The 22,409-nt window shown below is 40.5% G+C and overlaps 1 protein-coding gene across 7 annotated transcripts in view; it reads right to left on the reverse strand.

Moving 5' to 3' along the window:
• Nucleotides 1-22,409, reverse strand: part of SORCS1 (sortilin related VPS10 domain containing receptor 1) — a 576,007-nt gene that overhangs the window by 125,868 nt on the left and 427,730 nt on the right. For 6 of the 7 annotated variants that reach the window (XR_015155388.1, XM_086377870.1, XM_086377867.1 and 3 more), the window contains exons 7-9: nucleotides 13,628-13,746; nucleotides 10,694-10,783; nucleotides 3,700-3,879 (exon numbers count right to left, since the gene is read on the reverse strand). Coding sequence is in view for 5 of the 7 variants with exons in the window: in XM_086377870.1 (XP_086233996.1) it covers nucleotides 3,700-3,879; nucleotides 10,694-10,783; nucleotides 13,628-13,746 (389 nt within the window). In the remaining 2 variants the exon portion in view is untranslated. Of the gene's footprint in view, nucleotides 1-3,699; nucleotides 3,880-10,693; nucleotides 10,784-13,627; nucleotides 13,747-22,409 lie in introns of those variants that run through there. The other variant, XM_086377869.1, reaches the window with a different exon arrangement.

Consider the following 22,409-nt stretch of genomic DNA (forward strand, 5'->3'; position numbering starts at 1 on the left):
AGGCTTCCCCGTCCCTGGGATTCTCCAGGCAAGACCACTGAAGTGGGTTGCTATTTCCTTCTCCAATGCATGAAAGTGAAAAGTGAAAGTGAAGTCACTCAGTCGTGTCTGACTCTTTTCGACCTCATGGACTGCAGCCTACCAGGCTCCTCCGTCCATGGGATTTTCTAGGCAAAAATACTGGAGTGGGGTGCCATTGCCTTAGAGAACTGCATTTGTTGTAAGGTTCCAAGGAGAGAGTGAATAAAATGATTATTTTTTATGAGAACTGTGCCTCCCTCTGCATTTCCCACACTGACTCACCAATGATACATATGCCTGATACCCAGACTCATCACACAGTCATGTTACACAGTTCACCTCGGCTAACATAATTTAAACAGCACATGAGAACAGCAGGTGATCAGCATGTAGAAGCCAAGAATGCATGTCATCTTCCTCTGTCACCCCCAAAACGTGAGCAGATGTGCATTCTATATATTCTATCTCTGTCACCCCCACCTGGCGTGTTGCTCATCTCTCCTCCTTATTAATTCATTTATGGATTTTCTTGCTTCTCATTTATCTCTAACCACTCATCATTCATTGTCATTCTACTGGGAAATTCATGCTGGATGGCTTTCAGCTTCCTGCTAGGCAGAACAATCAGCTTTAAGGAACACTTGTGCCAGGGTCCGTGTCAGCCAATATTCTTTCTATCTAGGTAATCAGCCTATATGGCATTGCTGCTCTGATCACATCAATTTCAAATCAAGTTGCTGTGAACTGCCAGGTTAATAAAACAAAGCCTCTTCTTGCCCCGGCCCCAGGATGCAGAACACCTTTACAGAATGTAGTCCCACCACCGTTCAAAGTGAGGATAATAAGAGCCAGCAGCTTCCCTACAGACAGTCAACTGAAAGGAGAGATACAAAGGGAAAACACAAAGGTTACCAAAAAATGGCTGGCCGTGTTCAGAGCCACTCTGGTTCCTCTTCTCAGCCCCTGCCTGTTAGTAATTTTTGATTTCAGAAAACCATTCATGGAGACAGTTGCAAATAACAGGACATGACAAAGTCATTCTTGTTCAAATCTGACATCTTTTCCATCATCAAGGGACTAATTAAAATGTTTTCCATTTTGGCAGAAAATAAAATTAACCAGAGAAACCATTCCACATGGACTTAAAAAAAGGGAGAAGGTCAGCAGGAAGGAAAAACACCAGCTGAAAATCAGAAGATGTTTTCAAGAGAGCAGGGACAGATCCAAGGCCAGAGAAGCCAACTGGCTGATTAGTGTGGGACCGTTGAGTAGATTTCACACTCTCGAAGCAAGCTATTTCCACTGTAAATGCTGGATCAAAGCAAGAAAATGTGTGATATTTCAACAAAACACACTTAAAGTTTAAATGTTTATATGACATTTACAAAAGAGGACTGAAATGTGGTAATTTACATTTGTTTATAAGAAAAGGTTCAGATAGTAAAGAATCTGCCTGCAATGCAGGAGACCCGGGTTCAATCCCTGGTTGGGAAGATCCCCTGGAGAAGGAAATGGCAACCCACTCCGGTATTCTTTCCTGGGAAATCCCATGGACAGAGAAGCCTGGAGGACTATAGTCTATGGGGTCACACACTCTGAGAAGAGTCAGACATGACTGAGCATGCACGCACAGCATAAGAAGACAACTTTGGTGATAAAGGATGGCATGTGGCCTTGCTAACTGCAATACAGGAAGAAGTAGAGATCCTGAACAGTGGAAGTACATTGGGCATTTAAATAATATGGGTTGGTTTTAAGATTATAAGACTAGAACATTGTTTTCAGGCTTAAACTCATTGGAATGTAATATTGATTATACTATCTATAATCTGTTGAGTATTGCTATATTTCAGGCACTGTTCACAGTACTTTAAGAAGATTAGCTTATTTCATCCTCAAAGAAATCCTATCAAGTAGATATTACATTTATCCCCTTATTTTAAACAAGGAGACTAAGGCTCAAAATTTGTTGGATTTATCTCACAGAGATATATATGTGTCATGGCCAGGATTTAAATCCAGCCTGCTCGACTCCAAAATTTACACCCTAAATCACAATTTTATCCAACATGAATTTAAAAGTAAATCACTAGAATATGTAAATGTTTTCCAGAATACATGTTCTGTTTGAGGCTGAGATATATGATACTATATTTATCGGGAACATGGGCAGGAAATGAAGTGGAAGAAATTTGTGACTGCATAATAAGTTTGCAGGGTATTTTCCTAAATATATACACACAAACTATGTCGTATGCTGTCTACTGTAATTTCCATTACAAATACTTGAGCTCTGAGTTGTGCTTACAGTTCGCTAACATGCCTTTATGCATACAGAGAAGTTTAGATACTAGAAAAAAATTCCCCAAAATACCTAAAGATGAAGGAATATAGAGAGCATTAAAAGAATTCCAATGATAGGTTTACATTTCTTAAGTGAAATTGGCTTCTTTCTTTGACATAACTGGATATGATTCCCTTTCTACTCATCACACAAACAACTTATATTCTCTGAGCTTATCCTCAACCAAATGACAGTATCATTGTGACTGAACACATTTAAATCAGTTTTATAACTATTTTTCAATAGAATATAAGTAGATGTTTGCACTTCCCAAATTCCAAATATGTTTTGTAATGGCTCATTATAACCCACTATGAATCCTTCATAGCACAAGACTGACACATGGATAAAATCTGTCCCCAAATAGCAGCTTTCTTTTACCTGACTCTACTTTAGATAGCCAGTAAAGTGTTGGTGTTTGTCATGAAAGCTAACTGAGCCAACACATGACTTTATTTTGAACCTGGTCCTTCTGAGAAAACAAGGGTCAGAGTTCCCTTAAGGAAATCTGGTAAACTCTGCTTTTTGTTTCTCTTCCTTAGCCCTCTTTAGGAAAAGAAAGACACATGAATCTTATCTTATACATTGGACCCCTGAGAAGATGGCAATCAGCCTGTAGAGGTTATGTAGTCAGAAAGGTCTTCAAGTCCAAGTGAGTGTCTTTTTTCCCCCAATATTTAGCTACAATAATTTTCAAGTTTTAGTTTGTATTGGAGCATAGTTGATTAACAATGCTGTGTTAATTTCACATGTACAGCAACATGATTCAGTTACACATATATGAAGGATAGCTTGAGAGTTTGGGATTGACAAGTACACACTGCTATATTTAAAATAGGTAACAAACAAGGATCTACTATATAGCACAGGGAACTCTGCTCAATATTCTGCATGAACTAAATAGGTAAAGCATTTGTCAAGGGAGTGTGTTCTGATGCAATGCAAAGATGTTCTCTTCGTTCTTTCTTTTGAGATGTAAGAGAGCACTGCCGGTCACTTCTTTGCTCCACCCCTGACATCTATTAGTCCTTTAAGACTATTTTCAAACTTCATACTAGACCCACTCTTATTCAAACCTTTTAATTACCTGACTGCTTCCCCAGATACTTTCCAAGTCCTCTGGACTTGGTCAACAAAGAATTCCTCCCAGAGATGTCTTGTGAATTGCAAATTAACCAATATAAATGTTCTGCAATCCCTTCCCTCTCCCAAACAGACTGAGGCCATGTAAGGAACTAGTCATTAAAATGACTGAGGGAAGGGCCAACCCATGGCCTTCAACTGCCGGTCAAAGCACCGCAGTAGCTGAAGACCACACATGTCTTGTGACATACCTCATAGAGGTCGATCATGACGTTGCCCTCGGGGCCTCTGCTGCTCTGGACATTCTCTAAGGCCAGGGTGAAGTAGACTCCACGTGTGTCTGAGATGTAGAGGTTGTACGTGTCATTCTGGTTCCACTCCTGGACCGCTGCAAACACTTGGTTCTCATCCGTGCTGATGACGTGCATGTCCTAAGGAAAGACACAGGGAAGGGGAGAGGAAGAATATTTAATACATGCCCCTGGCATGTATCCACAGAATGTGAAGATGAGGAACACCAGGACAGGCACGTAGGTAGCATGAGGGAAGATAGAGATTTTCCTTTTGTGTATCTGTGAAATAACAATTAGTTGAGTGTTAGCCACATATTTCCTTTGTCACTTACAAGGTAAGGTCATCAGAAAATAAGACAGAGATGCCTGGTAGCTCAGTTACAATATAATTGCCTCATTAGATACTTTGAAGGATAATTTCTCAAAGATGTATGACTTTGGAGAATCAGGCAGCCTGATAAATTTGCAAAACACAGAGTACATGCTCAAAAGGCGTATATGAGACAGAACGAGGGACAGGGAGAAAACAGACAAGCTTTGCATCTCTCAATGTGGTCTATGGAACAGCAGCATGACCATCACCCGTAAGACTGTTAGACACATAGAACCTCAGGCCTCACCTGTCAAATAGAAACCTGTATTTTAATAATATCCATGGATGGGTAATATGCACATCCAAGTTTGAGAAGCACTCCCCTAAGGCTCAGCAAGCCCTAGATGTCCCAGAGGAAAAATGTTTACCTGAGACCCCAGAGTACTAACCTTCAGGTTAATGAGCACTCCAGGTCTTAGCTTATCTAAACACGTACCCTGAGAAGTTCAGCAGGAAACCTTAAATAAAAGAGGGAAAAAACACTCTGCATAATTGATGATGTTTTCAGCCTCTGGTTGTCCTGGAAGATAGAAACAAGGCAGAGGTAATGAGAGGCAGTGAGCAGAACCCCTGGGGTGGCGGTTCTGAATCCTTTCTCCCCGACTTCTGACCCCAGAGGAGTAGGTGTTCAGTGAGAGGCTGACACAGACCAGGGCTTGCTGTCTCAGACCAAGGCCTGCCATCTCCCTCAAGGATGCCAGCTCATTCCTCTCAGCAATCTTTCCCCCTTCACCTAAGGTGGTACATATCAGTATCACTTTAAAAACCCCAAATCAAAACAAAACAAAACAGAATTGCACATAAGCCTAAAGGTAGAAGAACAACCTGAAAAGATCCTTGGCCTTTGTGTAGCTCAGTGCTCAGACTCTCCAAGAGGAATCATCCATTCTACTTGAAAGGCTTCAGGACATCCATCAGTCTTCCTTGACAACAATTCCAATTCTACCTAACTTGTAAATTTCTCATTGTAATCTCTGCCCATATTCTCTCAATCAGTCAGTCAGCAGTTCAGCTTCAAGTCTGTTTTAGACACAGAGGAATGAGCCTCTCATTGTTGATCATAGTGAACTCAAGTGATTCTAGAAGGAAGACGTCCTTACTCAAAGGGTTTCATGTCCCTGACCCCTTTTCAGACCTTACTGCCATACTCTGGAGTCTGATTGCAATTTTATAGGAATAATCCAGAGTCAGGAGCCCACCAATGAATCCTGCCCATGGATCCAAGGTGGTCGATAACGCAAAGTGAGGTTTGGTATAAAAGCTGCCCAATGCATGACTTTACTTATGTACATTTTATTTTTCTTATGTACATTTCTTCTGGCAACGGTAGCTTGATGTTCTTTGACAAACATTCTCATCCCTCTCAGACAAATTTCCCTCTATGCTCAGTCTTTGCTACTTTCTCCCACCCTCAGCACCAGAAGTGATCTTGCAAGCCTAGCATTCAGGGAACGCTGATCGTTGGATTGGCAATGGACATTCCACCCAAGCAAACTTAAGACATGATTCTAGAATAACTGTGAATTACTACACAGAGAGAGAAACTATATTTTACTGTTAGTTTGCAAGCAGTCAAAATAAAAAATAAAATCTAGATCTGTTTGAGATATATCTTGCAGGTAGAGGATAAGCCAATCCAGAAAAAAAAAAAAAAAAGTAGGTTCAAAAGGTAAAGAGAGATGATTCAAATTCTGTGACACTCTTGGGAGTCTCTGAATGTGGATACCTAAGAAGTCTGGCCATGTGTGAACTTGTTAGAGAGGACAGTAAAGCAAATGATTGAAAGAATGGTCTTTAAATAAAGCTAAGTTCAAATCCTAGCTCTGAAATTTAGCTATGTGAACAGAACTTTGTGCCTCAGAATTTCTACCTGCAAACTAGAGATAATAGCATGTCCTTCATGGAGTTGAAAGGATTAAATCAGTTAGTAAGTATTAAGCATTTAACAAACAGTGCCTGGAACCATACATGCTAGCTATTTTTAGTTACACAAACCCTAAATCTCCTTTGTTGATTAAGCCAGGTTGATTTGGCCTTTCTGTTCATTGCAAATATTAGGGTATTGAAATATTATATTTACATATATTATATATACACTAATACACTTAATAAAAAAGTGGTTCATCCACATGTTTTGTTTTGTTTTTCCTAATGGAAGCAATTAACTGTGGAAATTAGCCCAAGGGTCATTCATCCATGGAGGGCCAATGGTTCCCCATTTCCTACAAGACAAATATCAACATCCTTACACTAGCATTTAGAACCCTTAGACAACTATTCCCAATTCATGTTTCCTTCCTTGTCAGCGGGGTGTAGCACCATCCCTGAGTTCAAGCTAAAATATTTCAGCACTAACCCGAACATCACATAACTAATTCCCACCTCTGTGTCTTTGGAGTGAATCAGTGCCCTCGTGAACCTTCGAGGTCTGGGCCACAAATAGACGATGCATTAAATAATCTTAGGTGCCAGAGTAAATCATCTGTATTATCCCAGCCCACTTAAACTTGTCCTTGGTAGATGTGGAAGAGAAAACATGGATGCTTTTAAGTGTTTAAGTCACTTAGAGAACTATTCACAGAACTATGGCTGATTCATGTTGATGTATGGCAGAAACCAACACGACACTGTAAAGCAATTATCCTTTAATTAAAAATCAATTAATTAAAAAACAACAGATTAAATGGTCAGCACCAGATGAGGGCCAAGGACAGATCTCTTTCTCTAAATACAATCTAATTTTATTGAATAGACTGTTTAAAAATGACAGATGACATTGGTCTTAAATATTTTAACTGAAACCGATGACATATTTAAATACCATCTTTCCTTTTCTTGTCTACATCTACTTATATCAGGAAAACATGCTATCTCACCCAAAATGGCACTTCATGTTGAAAGCTCATACTGAGACACAGAATTTTAGACCAAGAAGTGAACTCTGAGATCTTTTAGAGCATTTCCCAATGTCCATTCGATAGGACATCAATATTGTTGGATTTTAATAGTTTTTTTTTTAATGGATCCCTTTGTAAAATGTTTTGATGAATGCAAATTATACAGCTTTCTTGCTCACAGGACATCCTAGAATCTTTAAATACTGGTGAGCTTGTTAGTCTCCAGACAAAGAGCATGGAATGGAGTTTATTTCCTTTTTTAAACTTTCAATCATAAACCAAATTTTCATGAAGCATCTCTAAAGGCATTTTATTGAATAACACATTTGAGAAAATATTATTTTGAATCTAAGCTCTGTATGTAAAAAAAGAAGAAAAAAACGAAAACAGAGAAATTGATAAACCAGCCCAAGGTTCAGAGCAGGTGAGTGACAGATCTAGGTCTGGAATTAGGGTCTCTCGCTGTGAATCAAGCAGCCTTTTCATCACCCACACCCCAGTTCACATCGATCTTCTCCAACACAGACAACTAGATCCATACTAATAATAATATTACCTTGCTTTTATAGAGTATCTGTCCTCCAAAATGCTCAAAGCACTTTCATATGTATTGCCTCATTTATCTCACTTGAGTAGCTCAGAATGAGCTCCAAGTATGTTAAGGGAGGAAAATGGTCACTAGCTCTCCTTCTGCTGGGCCTCAGGCTCTTAACAGTAACAGCAATATTAAAATCTCCCCACCCCTGCTTTCCGATCATCTTTGCCACTGTATTATTATTATTTTTTAATACAGCTCAGGTTAACCTCAGTCTTTTCAGAGCTGATGCAATGGAAGGGGATGACTAAAGAAAATTTGAGCATGGAAGTGCTGGCTTTTGTCTCCCTTCTTTCAGTGAGCATGGAGCTTTGCTCCTTTCCTGCTGCGGCAGGAAAAGGTTTGATACAGGTCATGAAACATATGCATCTTTGCCATGGATCACTCCACCCAAGCTGAGGCTTCTCTCTGAAGGTGTAATGGGATTGTAATGAGGCATCTCTTTGCCTTAAATAATAAACACCTACTTGGACCAAATAATATATTAATTTGCTGTAGTGGCTCTGATTTTTCTGGAAACAAGCTAAATTAATCACCGCATTCTATCCTCAGACCTCAGATGAGGCTGAGTAATGGAAAACGCTCATCTGGGACAGTGGAGTGGGGGGGTGGGGGTGCAGATAGCCAATTTAGGCTCAAAGTAAAACTTCTCTTTCCAGATTGGCACGTTACCACTGGGTGCGATAATCCACAGTGATTGGTGTGATGGCTATGAAAAAGCAATGCAAAGTATGCATTTCCTAACACCAGCCAAGGGACCAAAGTGATTTCTTTGATTTTAAACTACCATTTCTGAGACAACTTAGGTCAATGGGACTTTTTTTTTGGACGCTACTCAGTGTATAAAAATCTGAGGGAGTGGGAGGTGCTGCTCCCTTTTAGTTATAGAATCTATTAATTTATTTTGAGAGTAGAAGAGTATAATACAAGGAATGCTGGTCTGGGAGTCCAGAGACTTATATTTTAGCCTTGATTCTGCAGCAAGTAGCATTTAGTTTAGCTGAAACTTATTCCACTCACAAAGTATATTCCCAAGAAAAAGTAAACAAGAGATGAGTGGCTCAGATATGCTGTTTCCTGATTTGGTCCCAATTCCCACATGCCTCTTGAACAGAAGCATCTCACTGCATTGAGTGTATTCTTGTTTTTAAAGGTGTAAATCTTGCAAGCCAACTACTTCATTTGTCAGTCAATCAAAGTCAGAAACTTATTTCAGTGCTCAAGGAAACAAAGCAAAAGAAATAAAACCACCAGCTCTGTGGAACTTACCAAGATAACACGATCATCTCCCTCATGGACCTCCCTAAAAGATTACCAAGGGAAATTTTAACACTGAATTTTTCTTTTGCTGACTTTACCCAATTCTCATCTAAGGCACAACTCCAATGTTGTGTTTGTCTTTTTGTAAAATGCTATGCATGCTATGCTAAGTCGCTTCAGTCGTGTCCGACTCTGTGTGACCCCATGGACAGATAGTTCAAGCTAAATCACGAGTGAGGAGCATTTAAACATATACAGGCACAGGCATACAGTTCTGGGCAATTACCACTGTTATTAATCTCTTAGCAGCTGAAAATAGTAACTACTCACATGGAAATAGTTTTTTGAAGTTAACAGCATAATTTAATGTGGGTTATTATCTCTAATGGGCTGAGGTTTACAGCTCACCTTTCACTACGCTAGGGTTAGGGGCAGAGTGATGGCCAAGAAGGAGAATTCTGCCTGGAGAAGCCACTGGCTCTCCTGGGAGAGAAGACCTGCAGTGCCCTCGTGCTAGATCTACCACAGGGTCCCTGGGCAGGAAGCTGGTATTGGTCCAAGACAGCATATTACAAACTCAGCAATAAAAACACAAGACACAGAGTCATGAAGATACAATTGAAAAGAAGTTATCGATGCTCCTTGTTCAACCAAAGATTTCAAAGCTGAGCTGCATTTAAACCTACACTCTTCCCTTCTTATAACCACATACATCTCCCTTGTTTTACGATCCACACACCCACCTGTCAGAATGGCTATCCTCAAAAAGCTCCGAAGGGTTAGCAAGGATACAGAGAAAAGAGAACCCTAGTATACTGTTGGTGGGAATGCAAATTGGCACAGTCGCTGTGAAGAATAATATGGCGGTTCCTCAGAAAACTAAAAATAGAACTACCATATGATCCAGCAATTTCAATGCTGGGTATATAGTCAAAGAAAACAAAACACTAATTAAGAAAGATAAATGCACCCAAATATATATATATCAATCGGAGAAGGCGATGGCACCCCACTCCAGAAGCTAATATAATACTGCAAATAAACTATACTTCAATAAATTTTTTTTTTAAAATGAAGACGCATTTCAGTGGTTGTTGCTAGAAAAAAAGGCACGATGCATTAACAATTTACTGCCACTTAAAATACCACAGTGGCAACAAGATCGCAAATCCACAACTTTGAGCGCCTAAGTAAGTTTCACTTCCACTAGGTGGCGCTCCGTATTAACACAGTTCTTTAGTGTTTATGGAGAGACAGCCTGGGGATGTGAGCTGTTGGGAGTCTCTTGTCTGCCTCTATTTTCAAAACAGTACGTTTTGGGGAAAGTTTAAAAAATTAGCTGTGTCGCTGAACCCTAAAGACAACTAGTCTCATAAGTTCCACTGGGAGGGAAAGCAAAGGTCAGAAGCTGTATCACTGTATCTGTGATACAGTGACTGTATCACTTTATAAATAATAACAACAGGTCAGAATACACATGTATCATACCTGTTGCTCTGATATACTGTGTGTCCAAAGCATAGTTTCTGTTTTGCTAAAAACCAATACATACCACTTGACAAGCAAAAGCAAATCAGTTATCAGTGTACTCAGATGTCCCTGTAGTAAGAATTCCAAAGAATCAGAGAGAGAGAGAGAGGAGAAGAGGAGAACGAGAGGGAGGGGCCACTGACAGAGAAAGGAAGATAGTGAGATTGGCAAAAAAGAATATAAGTGAATTTGAGAAATGGAGATGGGGGATTTAAAAAAAAAATAACTACAAGAGACTGAAAGTGTCCTTGGGAAAAAGAATAGGTGCTGAAATAGAGGAGCTGATTCAGGCCATACCTTGGGCAAAGCATATTTGGGGAGCTTCATCTGGGCAAACGCATTCCTTCGGTAGGACACGTAGTAATGTGGCCGTCCCCCTGATGTCAGCTGCAACGTAAGCACAAAGGTGGTAAAAGGAGTCACTACCAGTTACAGGTCACAGAAGAACAGTCCCTGCCCGGAAGGGGTAGGTGCCAGCACAACAGCGCGAGTGACTGCTGTGGGCAAGTGTAAAGCACTGGCACCCAGTTCCAAAACAACCCAGTGTATGTGAGCTGGTCAGAGGCCCAAACTGAGCCCCCTTGACAGAAATACAATTCTTCGACTTGCCCTGTGGCTCAGAAGTCAGGAAAGAATTTTGGTTATTTTTCTTTTAACTGACACAAGCCTGAGAGTATATTGGATCAGAGCCCCTCAGCAACCCAGCTCTCTCTAGCCCCAAGACTGTGACCACACAAACAGGTCCTTGTGCCACATCAAAAGGGAATGGACCAGGGCACACAGTGGCAGGACTGGTGCCCCCATCTCCGGGCACTGAATTCCAGTTTCGTGCAGTCGCACCACTGGCTGTGTGCATGTCCCACACACAGCAGTGCTGCTGACGTGATAGACGGAAAGCCAAGCCAGGATCATGGTTCTAAATCATTCTCGATCTCCCCCTCCCGGAAGAGAGTGGTGCGCTACTGCCCCAGGTCTGTCCAGGATGTACAGCCCAAAGAACCCGGTGGGTCTGAGGGAGGGGGAAGAGCAGGGTGGTCTCCATCTCAGTTGAGCACCATGAATGAGGTGTCAGGGCTGCACTGCCAAACTCTCCCTTAATCCACCTTTAATGAGATATTATTGACACATAACGTATGCAGTTTTAAAGTGTACAATATGATTTGATGCATACATATTATGAAATGTTTACCACATATAAGGTTAGCAATCACCTCCATCTTTTCATTTAATTAAGATTGTATGTGTGTGTGTCTGTGTGTATGTTGATAACATTTCAGACTTATTCTCTTAATAATTTTCAAGTATATAATATAGTACAGCCACCATGCCGTATACTATAGCCCCAGAACTTATAGCTAGACACGTATACCCTTGACCAGCATCTCCCCATTTCCCTAGCTTCTGAAAACCACCATTTGACTCTCAGTTTCTCTGGATTCCTGTTGCCACTCTTAACTCATATAAACACCTACAGTTTGAAGTCAGTTGGTTTGCATACTCAGAATGTCAACAAATGCTCTGGGTGAATTTTCATCAGACACATAAAAATGTGACTGGAAAGTTATCATATTCACCATGATGTGGCCAGCTCTCTCTTAGTCCTAGAGATGGGTTATATATTCATAGCGGCCTGGGTAAAAATACATATGAAACTCTAAATGCACACTTGATTCTTATTTGTAAGTCATATATGTGGATTATAAACTGTTAATAGAAAACAGGAAAGATCCCTGGAAGCACCACTGATGGAGAAATGAATTATATATAGAACCAATATGGGTAACCATTTTCCATTTTAGTGTCACTTGATAATTTGATGCTGAAGTTATCAGAGTGCTCATTACTCATTTTCCTGAAGAAAAAAGGAAGTGTGTGTGTGTGTGTAATTGTGAAATAGTTTAAAAGTACAAGGAATTTGAACATTTGCTTTTTGATATTTGGGATCAAATATTCTAAATTATAACTTCTTGCCCAAGTAAATATAGTAGTGTCTAGAATGTCTCAATCATAGTGAAATTGTATGTACGTAGTGTATTATATATAAACTATTTAGCAATAGTAACTTTGTCAATTTTAACATGAAAAGCAACAATTGAGTTTTTAAATGTTTTGTCCAAACAAGTTTAAAGTTTTATTAACTGCAAAAAGAAACAAAGGATACTTGTTCCTTCTCTCTTCTAATTGCTCCTGAACCCACAGTTTCTCAAATTGTTCTCTACTCTCTCTGGAAGTGAAAAACCCACCTGAATGTCTCATCTAAATTCTCTTGATCCTAATCACAGCAGTGTTTGACAATAATGGCTGATTACTGGCTCTGCCGCCCACCACCTCCAGCCACCCCACAGCTTGTTACCACCTGGCTCTCTATTTTTAAGGCAGGTTCAGAAGACGGGGCTTGTTGGCTGACTGCTCTAGGAAGAGACTGACATATCTGCTCAGTCCTATTGACGACTGAAGGGAGCCTCTTTGGAATGCAGAATGTGAGGAGGATGAATACAAGTGTGCATAGTTCTGGAGACAACCTGAGTATTCAGAGCAGTGTCCCCAGGACCCCGTTTTGACACATCCTCCAGACACTGCCCCAAGGAAGTGAAACAGGAGGGAAGAGGTCAGGGCAGAACCTTTAAAAGAATGACACGTCATAGGACATGGCAAAGACTGATTAGAACCGACTGGGTCCAAGAGGCGGGAAGATTCTGTTTCCAAGGCACCGTGAGCTGCATTATACACTCACTGCACTACTTTAGCATGCTAAAAGACATGTCAGCCAGTGCCATGGCAGTTCTGAGGGCAAGCATGAAAGGTCAAAAAGTCCTGGAAATGCCTGCCTCTTCCCCCCAATAACTGGAATAATCCTCTCACTGATTAGCCTATGAAATTACCCAGGCTGTAAAAACTAACTGCCGTACTTCTAAGCTCTCACTTGCCCTCTGAGATGGCCCACACTCTGTGGACTGTGTTTCTCTCCAAATACATCCACTTCCTACCAATTACTTTATTTCTGAATTCTTTCACTAAGAAGCAATAACTTCAAGTTCACAGGCAATAGAAGGAATTACTATTCTGTTAGTATAGAAGCTTCAACTTGGTAATGTTCCTTTTGTTAAAAAAAGAATGCCTTTGCTTCTTTCTCTGTTGTTCTTCAGGGAGGGCAAGCAGGTGAAGGGGCTGCATTAGAAGCAGGGAAGGGAAATGTCTTTGAGACAATCAGCGGAAGCGGATCTTTCATACCTGAACAAACACATAATCGTCCTGGACAATCAGAGAGTCTGGGTCGATGTAGCCTGGGAAAGGTTTATTTCTGTTGGCTTCTGTGCAGTTCTGCATTCGGCATGTTAGGTATTGTGAATCTGAAAAAAGAAAAAAAGAAAAAAATGCGGGTGGGGTAATCTACACACAGTATATTGAGTCAGAGTAGACATTTTCTGTTTCTCTTGCTATCTGCAATTCTTTCAACAAACCTCACATTCTCTGTTAACTACATTATTGTTGTTATTATCATTGTTTAAATTTTCATGATTATTTTACTCACTTGCTATCAACACCACCACCATTTCCCAGTGCCTCCACCAACTCTTGTTATCCTAGAATACTAAATTCTGTTAACTAATTTTTTTCCTTCCAAATCAAAATGAAAAAAAAAATTCAAAAGCTGGCAATAATACTTGTGCTTTTTTAGTTATTTTCCTTATTAATAGGATTCACTGCCATACTCTGATAAATAGGGAAACACACAAACATACATGCAATCATTGGTCATCTCATGCTAGAAGTACCCTGTTATAAACAATAAGGCCCTGTGTCAAGGTACAGGTTTTTCTGCCATTACTAATTGGAAATAAAACAGAATTGAGAAGAGCTTCCATACTCAAAACCATTGCTCTCATTTTATAGTTGAGTAAACTAAGACCCTGGAGAAGAAATGGCAACCCACTCCAGTGTTCTTGCCTGGAGAATCCCAGGGACAGAGGAGCCTAGTGGGCTGCCATCTATGGGGTCGCACAGAGTCGGACATGACTGAAGTGACTTAGCAGCAGGAGCAGCAGCAGCAGCAAACTAAGACCCTGCCTCTCACCTGAGACCAGAGCAGGTGATAAACATACCAGTAAAAATTACTTTTAACAGATTTGACCCCTGCTGCTGACAGTATTAATATATTGTACCAGGGAGGCTGTCTCTGTTTTTCAGCCACAACTGTTCTGCCCTCTCTATGAATCAGACGTCACTCAGAACTCCCTTTTGCAGAACTCCCGAATACATTCAAACCTTCCATCAGTGCTGCTTCAACCTCCCCTCATGCTAATCTCTTCTCTCCAAGTGATTCTTCTAATCTGACCTAAAATATGTTTAGAAATTTGGCCACATTTTCTACCACTTAAGAGGCTTTACATTTGTATTCCCTCTGTTCTAAAGGCTTCCCCCCAGGTTGTTCTCTAAAAAGGTCTAGATTTCAGCTTACTGTTATTTCTGGGGGTCTCCTATGATTGCTTTTCAATAATACTCCATCCTGTTAATTCCCTTCATGGAACTCATCACAATCTAAAGTGAAAGTGAAGTTGCTCAGTCGTGTCTGACTCTTTGCGACCCCATGGGCTGTAGCCTACCAGGCTCCTCTGTCCATGGGATTTTCCAGGCAATAGCCCTGGAGTGGATTGCCATTTCCTTCTCAAATCAGCACATAGTACATAATAAATAAATATTCTTTGGAACATGGCACTTTACTGGAATATATCTTTTTGAACGAAAAAGGAAATTATTTTACCTTTTTTTTGATGTTTAACGAATGGGTGAGTTTGATTTTAGGACATACAAAGATGTATGAAGAAATACACTCCTCCAAATGGAGAAATAAGGACATGATTACATGAAATGGGGGTAAGCAATCATATGCTGAGTTGGATATAAGGATTCACTAATGACTTCCCTGGAGAAAGCAATGACACCCCACTCCTGTACTCTTGCCTGGAAAATCCCATGGAAGGAGGAGCCTGGTAGGCTGCAGTCCATGGGGTCGCTAAGAGTCGGACACGACTGAGCGACCTCACTTTCACTTTTCACTTTCATGCATTGGAGAAGGAAATGGCAACCCACTCCAGTGTTCTTGCCTGGAGAATCCCAGGGACGAGGGAGCCTGGTGGGAGGCCGTCTATGGGGTCGCACAGAGTCAGACACAGAGTCGGAGATCCCTGAAGGAAATTTCTAGCGCTGCTGCTGCTGCTGCTAAGAAACTCTAGTCGTGTCCGACTCTGTGCTACCCCATAGACGGCAGCCCACTACTTTTACTTAAAGCTCAGTTCAGTCGCTCAGTCATGTCTGAACCTGGGCAAACCTGTACTCTACAAGCAGTGCCACTAGGGGGCGACATGCACATTTGCTCCACCTGACCAATGGCTGACAGTTGCTGATAAGCTCTAAGGAGAGGAAAGGAAGAGAGCTTTATCCACAGTCTTCCTTTATCCTGCTGCCAGTGTGGGGATGGAAATAGCTCTCAAGTATATGTTTTAACCCATCTAGTCCTCCAAAGAATGACTAAAGAAAAGACTTCTACTCTCCCTTCCCCATTGACATTTTTAGACATTCTTATATTATTATATAAATTATAAATTATAATCTATAAATTCATATAAATTATAAATATATATTATAATTATATATTAAATATATTATAATTGTATTTCTATTTTATAATTATTATAAAATTTTATATAAAATAATAATTATATAATACATAATATAAAATGTATATAATTTTAATTGTTACTTATATTAACTTTGATTAATAAAGTTTCATTTTAGGACATAATTCATGATCTTCATCTCTGAAGAGAATTTCTGGGACTCATCTCTTCCCAGATCACTTCTCTTCATGGGACACAAAATCTTCACCTCACCATTTCATACCCCATCAGACCCTTGCAGAGCTTTCAGTTGACTTCTGCCTTGCAGAAGGCAGCTCAGGATCCTAGAAATGGAGACGGGCATCTGTGAGACCTGGGTTTGAGTTCTGCCGTGGTCACTCCCTAGTTGCATCACTCAAAGAACACCGCTTCACCTCCCTGAGTCTCATCACTGTCATTTCTCAAATGAGGATGCCAGTGTCAACTATCTCATAGTTTGATTCTAAGAATTAACTGAAATAATATATATGCTAAATGTTTAAAAACTCAGAAGTTGTACAAAAACTATAATGTGTCTATTTTCTCTTCTGCAACCTTTCACAATGATTAGATCGTGTTGGGGCACATTGTAGGTCCTTTAAAAAACTGAATTTGAGTATTCCAGTTATATTTCACTATTGATTACTGTTGGTGACCGGTCCAATACTCATTCCTCCCTACATCTTTGCCAGAAAAGCCAATGTGGATCTGGTGGCTCAGCTTTCTCCCACGTCACTCAGAAGCTCTGATATGCAGGGAGTAATTCTCTTGGGTCTGTGTTTACTCCAAGTCCTCCTACTCTACCTACTAGCATGTGCTTTAGGAGAGGCCTTTTAAACCCAGTTCTAGTAAAGAAGAAGTTATAAGGGGCTACAGGGAGGCACAGCAGAAAACCTTCTTCCGCCCCCATACAACACTGTGTCAATATGTCTGGAAGTGCTCTAGCCTTTCTGTGCATGGAGGAGTCTTACAGTTGAGCTTCCACAATGAATATGACAAAGAGATGGAAAGGGCCCATTCCCTGATGGCATCACTGAGCGTCTGACTGTGCTGAACCCAGAGCCGCCCTTTCTCATGCTTCTTGTTACATGAGATAATGAATGAAAACAATCTGAATCAAAGGTTCTGACTGAGGAAGTCTTGGGCTTCCAATTACAAATACAACTTTCCAATTAGAATTCGTAAGACTGCCACCTCCTGATGATTTCTTGATGAGTACACTGTGCTTGTTTTATTTGTAGTGTTGTCTAATAATTTCTTTCTTAAGATTTCAACTTTCTCTTCAAAGGTCCCTGAACAAACATAAGATGGAAAATATAAAAATAAACTCTTTATTTTTATAACTTAACTATATGGAAATTATGAATCTGAGGGATTTGGGGAGAAATTAAAAGAATAGGGAAACTAATATTTGCTGTGCATTTATGTACCAAGTACTTTAAAGCATGTTCACATTCATTTGGTACACTTAGTCGTCACAATACTATGGCATATAATTTATCAACTGATTTTGCAGGTAAAGAGAATGAAGCTCCTGAAGATTATAGAAAGGGCAGTATAGGTTTTCAAACTGGGTTGGCCAGACTCCAGGTCTGGTTTATTCCCACTACATTGCATGAAAAACCCCAGCAAGTTTGGGGCCAATTTTTGTTAAGTATGTTTTGGCTTCAAATTATCAATGGACAAACCTAAATACAAAAAAAAGGAGAAAGAAGAAAGAGCAACTGTATGTTTATGTTTTCATGAGGTAATTTGTCAATAAGGATCAACATTTATTAAAATCTCTTTTGACTGTGAGTTCATTTCTGAGAATTTGACTTGAAGAAATAATTAATGAACCATGCAAAGATTTAGTTACTTTGATATTCATCATAGTGTTGTTTATAATTTTAAAAGGTAAGAGAACACGTGTACACCCGTGGCGAATTCACGTTGATGTATGGCAAAACCAATACAATATTGTAAAGTAATTAGCCTCTAATTAAAATAAATAAATTTAAATTTAAAAAAAATAAATAAAAAGGTAAGAGAAAACAAAATGGCCAACAGTTGAGGTACAGCTAAATATACTGTAGAAAGTACATAGCTTGTTATGAATCCTTATATGAGGATTTACAGAAATTCTTAATACATTTTATATAATAAATAGTTATCAACTAATAATGTTGTATAAATGTTAATTTATTAGCTTTGAAAAATAGATCATGGTTGTATAAGATGTTCGCATTAAGGGGTGCTGGGTAAAGCTGCACTATCTTGGTAACTTCTCTGTTTATCTAAAATTATTCCAAAATAAAAGTTTTTAAAAAGTAGGTTACCAAAATATGTGCATATGGACACGATTTTGTGCAAGTGGTATATATAGATATCTACATATGTATGTTTGCATGGGGAAAATGAATAATAGATATATACGAGACGTCAATGCTAGTACAGAGGCAGTGATATGAGAAAGGCAGACAACCAACCAGCATGCAAATCTCTGGTCAGCACTTCTTAGCCAGGGAAGGCGGCCCAAGGGTCATGGTGGGCTTGTGGGATTCCACTCATAAGAATTAGAGAATCGTCTCTAACTCCTTTGCTTGTTCCATCCCTCTCCACTCCTCATGCCACACAGTGAGGCAGACCTGTTCAATGAGCTGTTCTTGTGCTGAGAATTTTAAAATGTACAACCAAAGCACCTAAGAAAAGCTCCAGGAAGAGGTCTTGAAGCCATGTCTTGCTCGGAGTGGCTCAAAATGAAATCTACAAGCTGAAGGGGAACTGATCAATTCCAAACCGCCTGCCCATGGTAAAGTGCCCCTGGTTTGTTCTTGTTCCCGTCCTAATGGAAACAAAAAGAAATTGGCTGCACTTCATAATGAGGGACCAATCACTCTTATTCCCCTTGGGGCTTGCTGTAATAGCATTAAATGTGATGAACTCTTTCCATATTCAATTCTGGTGAGTGTATGATGCGATTCCATAGGAGGTGTCTTGTAATTTGGCATTAATTAACGTCAATTAATGTAGGCAACCGCTAGACTTTAGAATTAATTTCATTACTTTTCCCACACAGATGTTTTCCTTGCCGCAGGTAATTAGGACACTGTGCTGCTCTTTCTAAGCACCCTCACTCTCTGCAACAGCTGCTGCTTGGCATAATGCAATTTCCATGCCCCCAGATCTGTGCTGCTCTAAAGAAGGGAAGCTGCTTTTTAAAGGCCAGGCTTGAAGCAGAGGTATAGTGGCTTAAACGCAGGCTTAGCTTGGTAAACCTAAGCAAATCATTTTACCGCTCAAGTCTGTAAGATAGGTATACACAGGAGCCATCTTGCTAGTGGTTGTGAGGGCTTACACCACAGTCAGGAACAGCATTCAGTCCAGGGTCAGGCTGGACTGTGCTCACACAGTGGGAGCTGGGGTTGTGATCAAAGTTCCCCAACCCCAGCTTTCATCACCAGTATGCTCACTGTGTCTCAAGGGAATGGACTGTAAAGTACTATAGACATTTCTACCTGAGAAAATGCTATGCTATGCTAAGTCACTTCAGTCGTGTCCGACTCTGTGCAACCCCATAGATGGCAGCCCACCAGGCTTTCCCGTCCCTGGGATTCTCCAGGCAAGAACACTGGAGTGGGTTGCCATTTCCTTCTCCAATGCGTGAAAGTGAAAAGTGAAAGTGAAGTCGCTCAGTCGTGTCCAACTCTTAGCGACCCCATGGATTGCAGCCCAACAGGCTCCTTCGTCCATGAGATTTTCCAAGCAAGAGTACTGGAGTGGGGTGCCATTGCCTTCTCCGACCTGAGACAATAGCTTTCTTTATATTCACGTTTTGATTTGGGTTAATTTATTTATGTAATATTTTAAAACACCATGAAGAAGCATTCTCCCAGTGTAACTAAATAAGTATTCTATGCAGGTGGTAGTCAGGCAGAACTGGAAGGTAACTCGGATATGAGATGACCCAGAAGTCATCCTGCCACCTGGCGTGCAGGGTGGCCTGCCTGCAGCAATGTTGCTGTGCAGGGTCTCCCTCCCCTTGGAGTGAAGGGCTAGGTCTGAGCTCTGTCTCTCTCTCTTTCACATGCTGTGTGACTCTGAGAAGGTCATTTACCAGATGAGGTTTCAGACTTTTTCTGTATGAGATGAAGGTTCTTAGAATTTTAGAATCAAAGGAGGATGGTAAAAATCAGACTACTGACTTTAAGATCTGAAGGTCTTTACCATCCTTTCCCCACTGGGACCTGTTTCCTTCTCACTCTTGCCCAAGCAATCAAAACTCTGTGATGCTGCTGGCAAGTCTGTGTCTCCGGGGTTTCTGCCTTTTCTAAACAGCATTTGCATTGCTGACTGACACTCCGTATTCATTCAGAGAGCTCCCTCCTGGGGCTTGAACTGCCTCTTCCTTTCCTGTGATATTCTCCTAACACTTCCTGGGCCACTTTCTGTGGAGCTTTTCCTGGGGCTCAGGCAGATCTCTCCTTCCAAGAATGGCTCCATTGATAGCAACAGCGGCATTAACCTCCAAAACCACCAGAGCCACCTCTCCTCTGGGTCAGGAACTGTGCTGAGTGCATCACGTGCTTTTTCTCTTTTAAGTTTGGAAATAATCCAGAGTAAGGTACCTTTTACAGGTAAAGAACTCAAAGCTTAGGGACAACAGTTTAATATTGCAAAACTTTAGTCTTAAATAAAACCATAAACCAAGCTGGTAAGCATAAATGCTTTAAAACTCTTTCCCATCCCCCATTAATTTTCAACTTACAAGAAATGAAAGCATTTTTGCATATGGGGGAGAAAATGCACAGCATGGCTTCTCCAGAGTTTCTGGGGGATGGGTGTGTACTATTCATTACATGTGTTCACGTGTTATATGATGAAAGCCAGGATAGAGGGTAGGTTCAAGGAATGGCCTCTGATACATGTGGGTATATGCAATCCACCATTTCTATACTAACTTGCTACTTTCATCATACTTAATACTGAATATCATACTTGGAACATGATAAATGTTCAATAAATATCAATAGAAAAACATCTATTTCTGTTTAATTGACTATGTTAAAGCCTTTGACTGTGTAGATCACAACAAACTGTGGAAAATTCTTCAGGAGATGGGAATACCAGATCACCTTAACCTGCCTCATGAGAAAGCTGTATGCAGGTCAAGAAGCAACAAAAAGAACCAGACATGGAACAACGGACTGGTTCCAAATTGAGAAAGGAGTATGTCAAGGCTGTATATTGTAACCTTGATGACTTAACTTGTAGGCAGAGTGCATCATGCAAAATGCCAGACTGGATGAAGCACAAGTTGGAATTAAGAATGCCGTGAGAAAAATCAATAACCTCAGATATGCACGTGACACCACCCTTATGGCAGAAAGCAAAGATGAACTAAAGAGCCTCTTGATGAAAGTGAAAGAGGAGGTTTAAAAAACTGGCTTAAAACTCAACATTCAAAAAAACTAAGACCATGGCATCCAGTCCCATCACTTCATGGCAAATAGATGAGGAAACAATGGAAACAGTGACAGATTTTATTTTCTTGGGCTCCAAAATCACTGCAGATGGTGACTGCAGCCATGAAATTAAAAGACACTTGCTTCTTGGAAGAAAAGCTATGACAAGCCTAGACAGTATTTTAAGAAGCAGATATTACTTTACTGACAAAAGGTCCATCTACTTAAAGCTATGGTTTTCCTCTATAGTCATGTATGGATGTGAGAGTTGGACCATAAAAAAAGCTGAGTGCCAAAGACCTGATGATTTTGAACTGTGATGTTGGAGAGTCCCTTGGACTGCAAGGAGATCAAACCAATCAATCCTAAAGGAAAACAGCCCTGAATAGTCATTGGAAGGACTGATGCTGAAGCTTAAGTTCCAAAACTTTGGCTACTTGATGTGAAGAACTGACTCATTAAAAAAGACCCTGATGCTGGGAAAGACTGAAGGCAGGAGAAGGAGACGGCAGAGGATGAGACAGTTGGACGGCATCACTGACTTGATGGATGTAAGTTTGAGCAAGCTCCAGGAACTGGTGATGGGCAGGGAAGCCTGGTGTTCTGCAGTCCATAGGATCACAAAGAGTTGGACTCTACTGATCGACTGAACTGAACTGAAAGATCAATAGGTACAATCCCTGCCTTCTGCAGTGGAATAAATAGAAAGATATGACACATTTTATCTTTTCTGTATTCCAGCCACCCCGTCTCCCTGCTATTCCTGGATGTACATGGGCCAAACCCTTCACACATGCTGTTCCACTGTCTGCAATGCTCTTCCATGTGGCAGACCCACCTCTTTCCCTTACTTACATAAAGACTTAGCTGAAATACCAAATGCCACCTTATCAAAGATTCTTTCTTTGACAG

This window comes from Bos grunniens, chromosome 26, assembly GCF_055505025.1.
Source record: "Bos grunniens cultivar Pamir isolate PY7600 chromosome 26, Bosgru_T2T1.0, whole genome shotgun sequence".
NCBI lineage: Eukaryota > Metazoa > Chordata > Mammalia > Artiodactyla > Bovidae > Bos > Bos grunniens.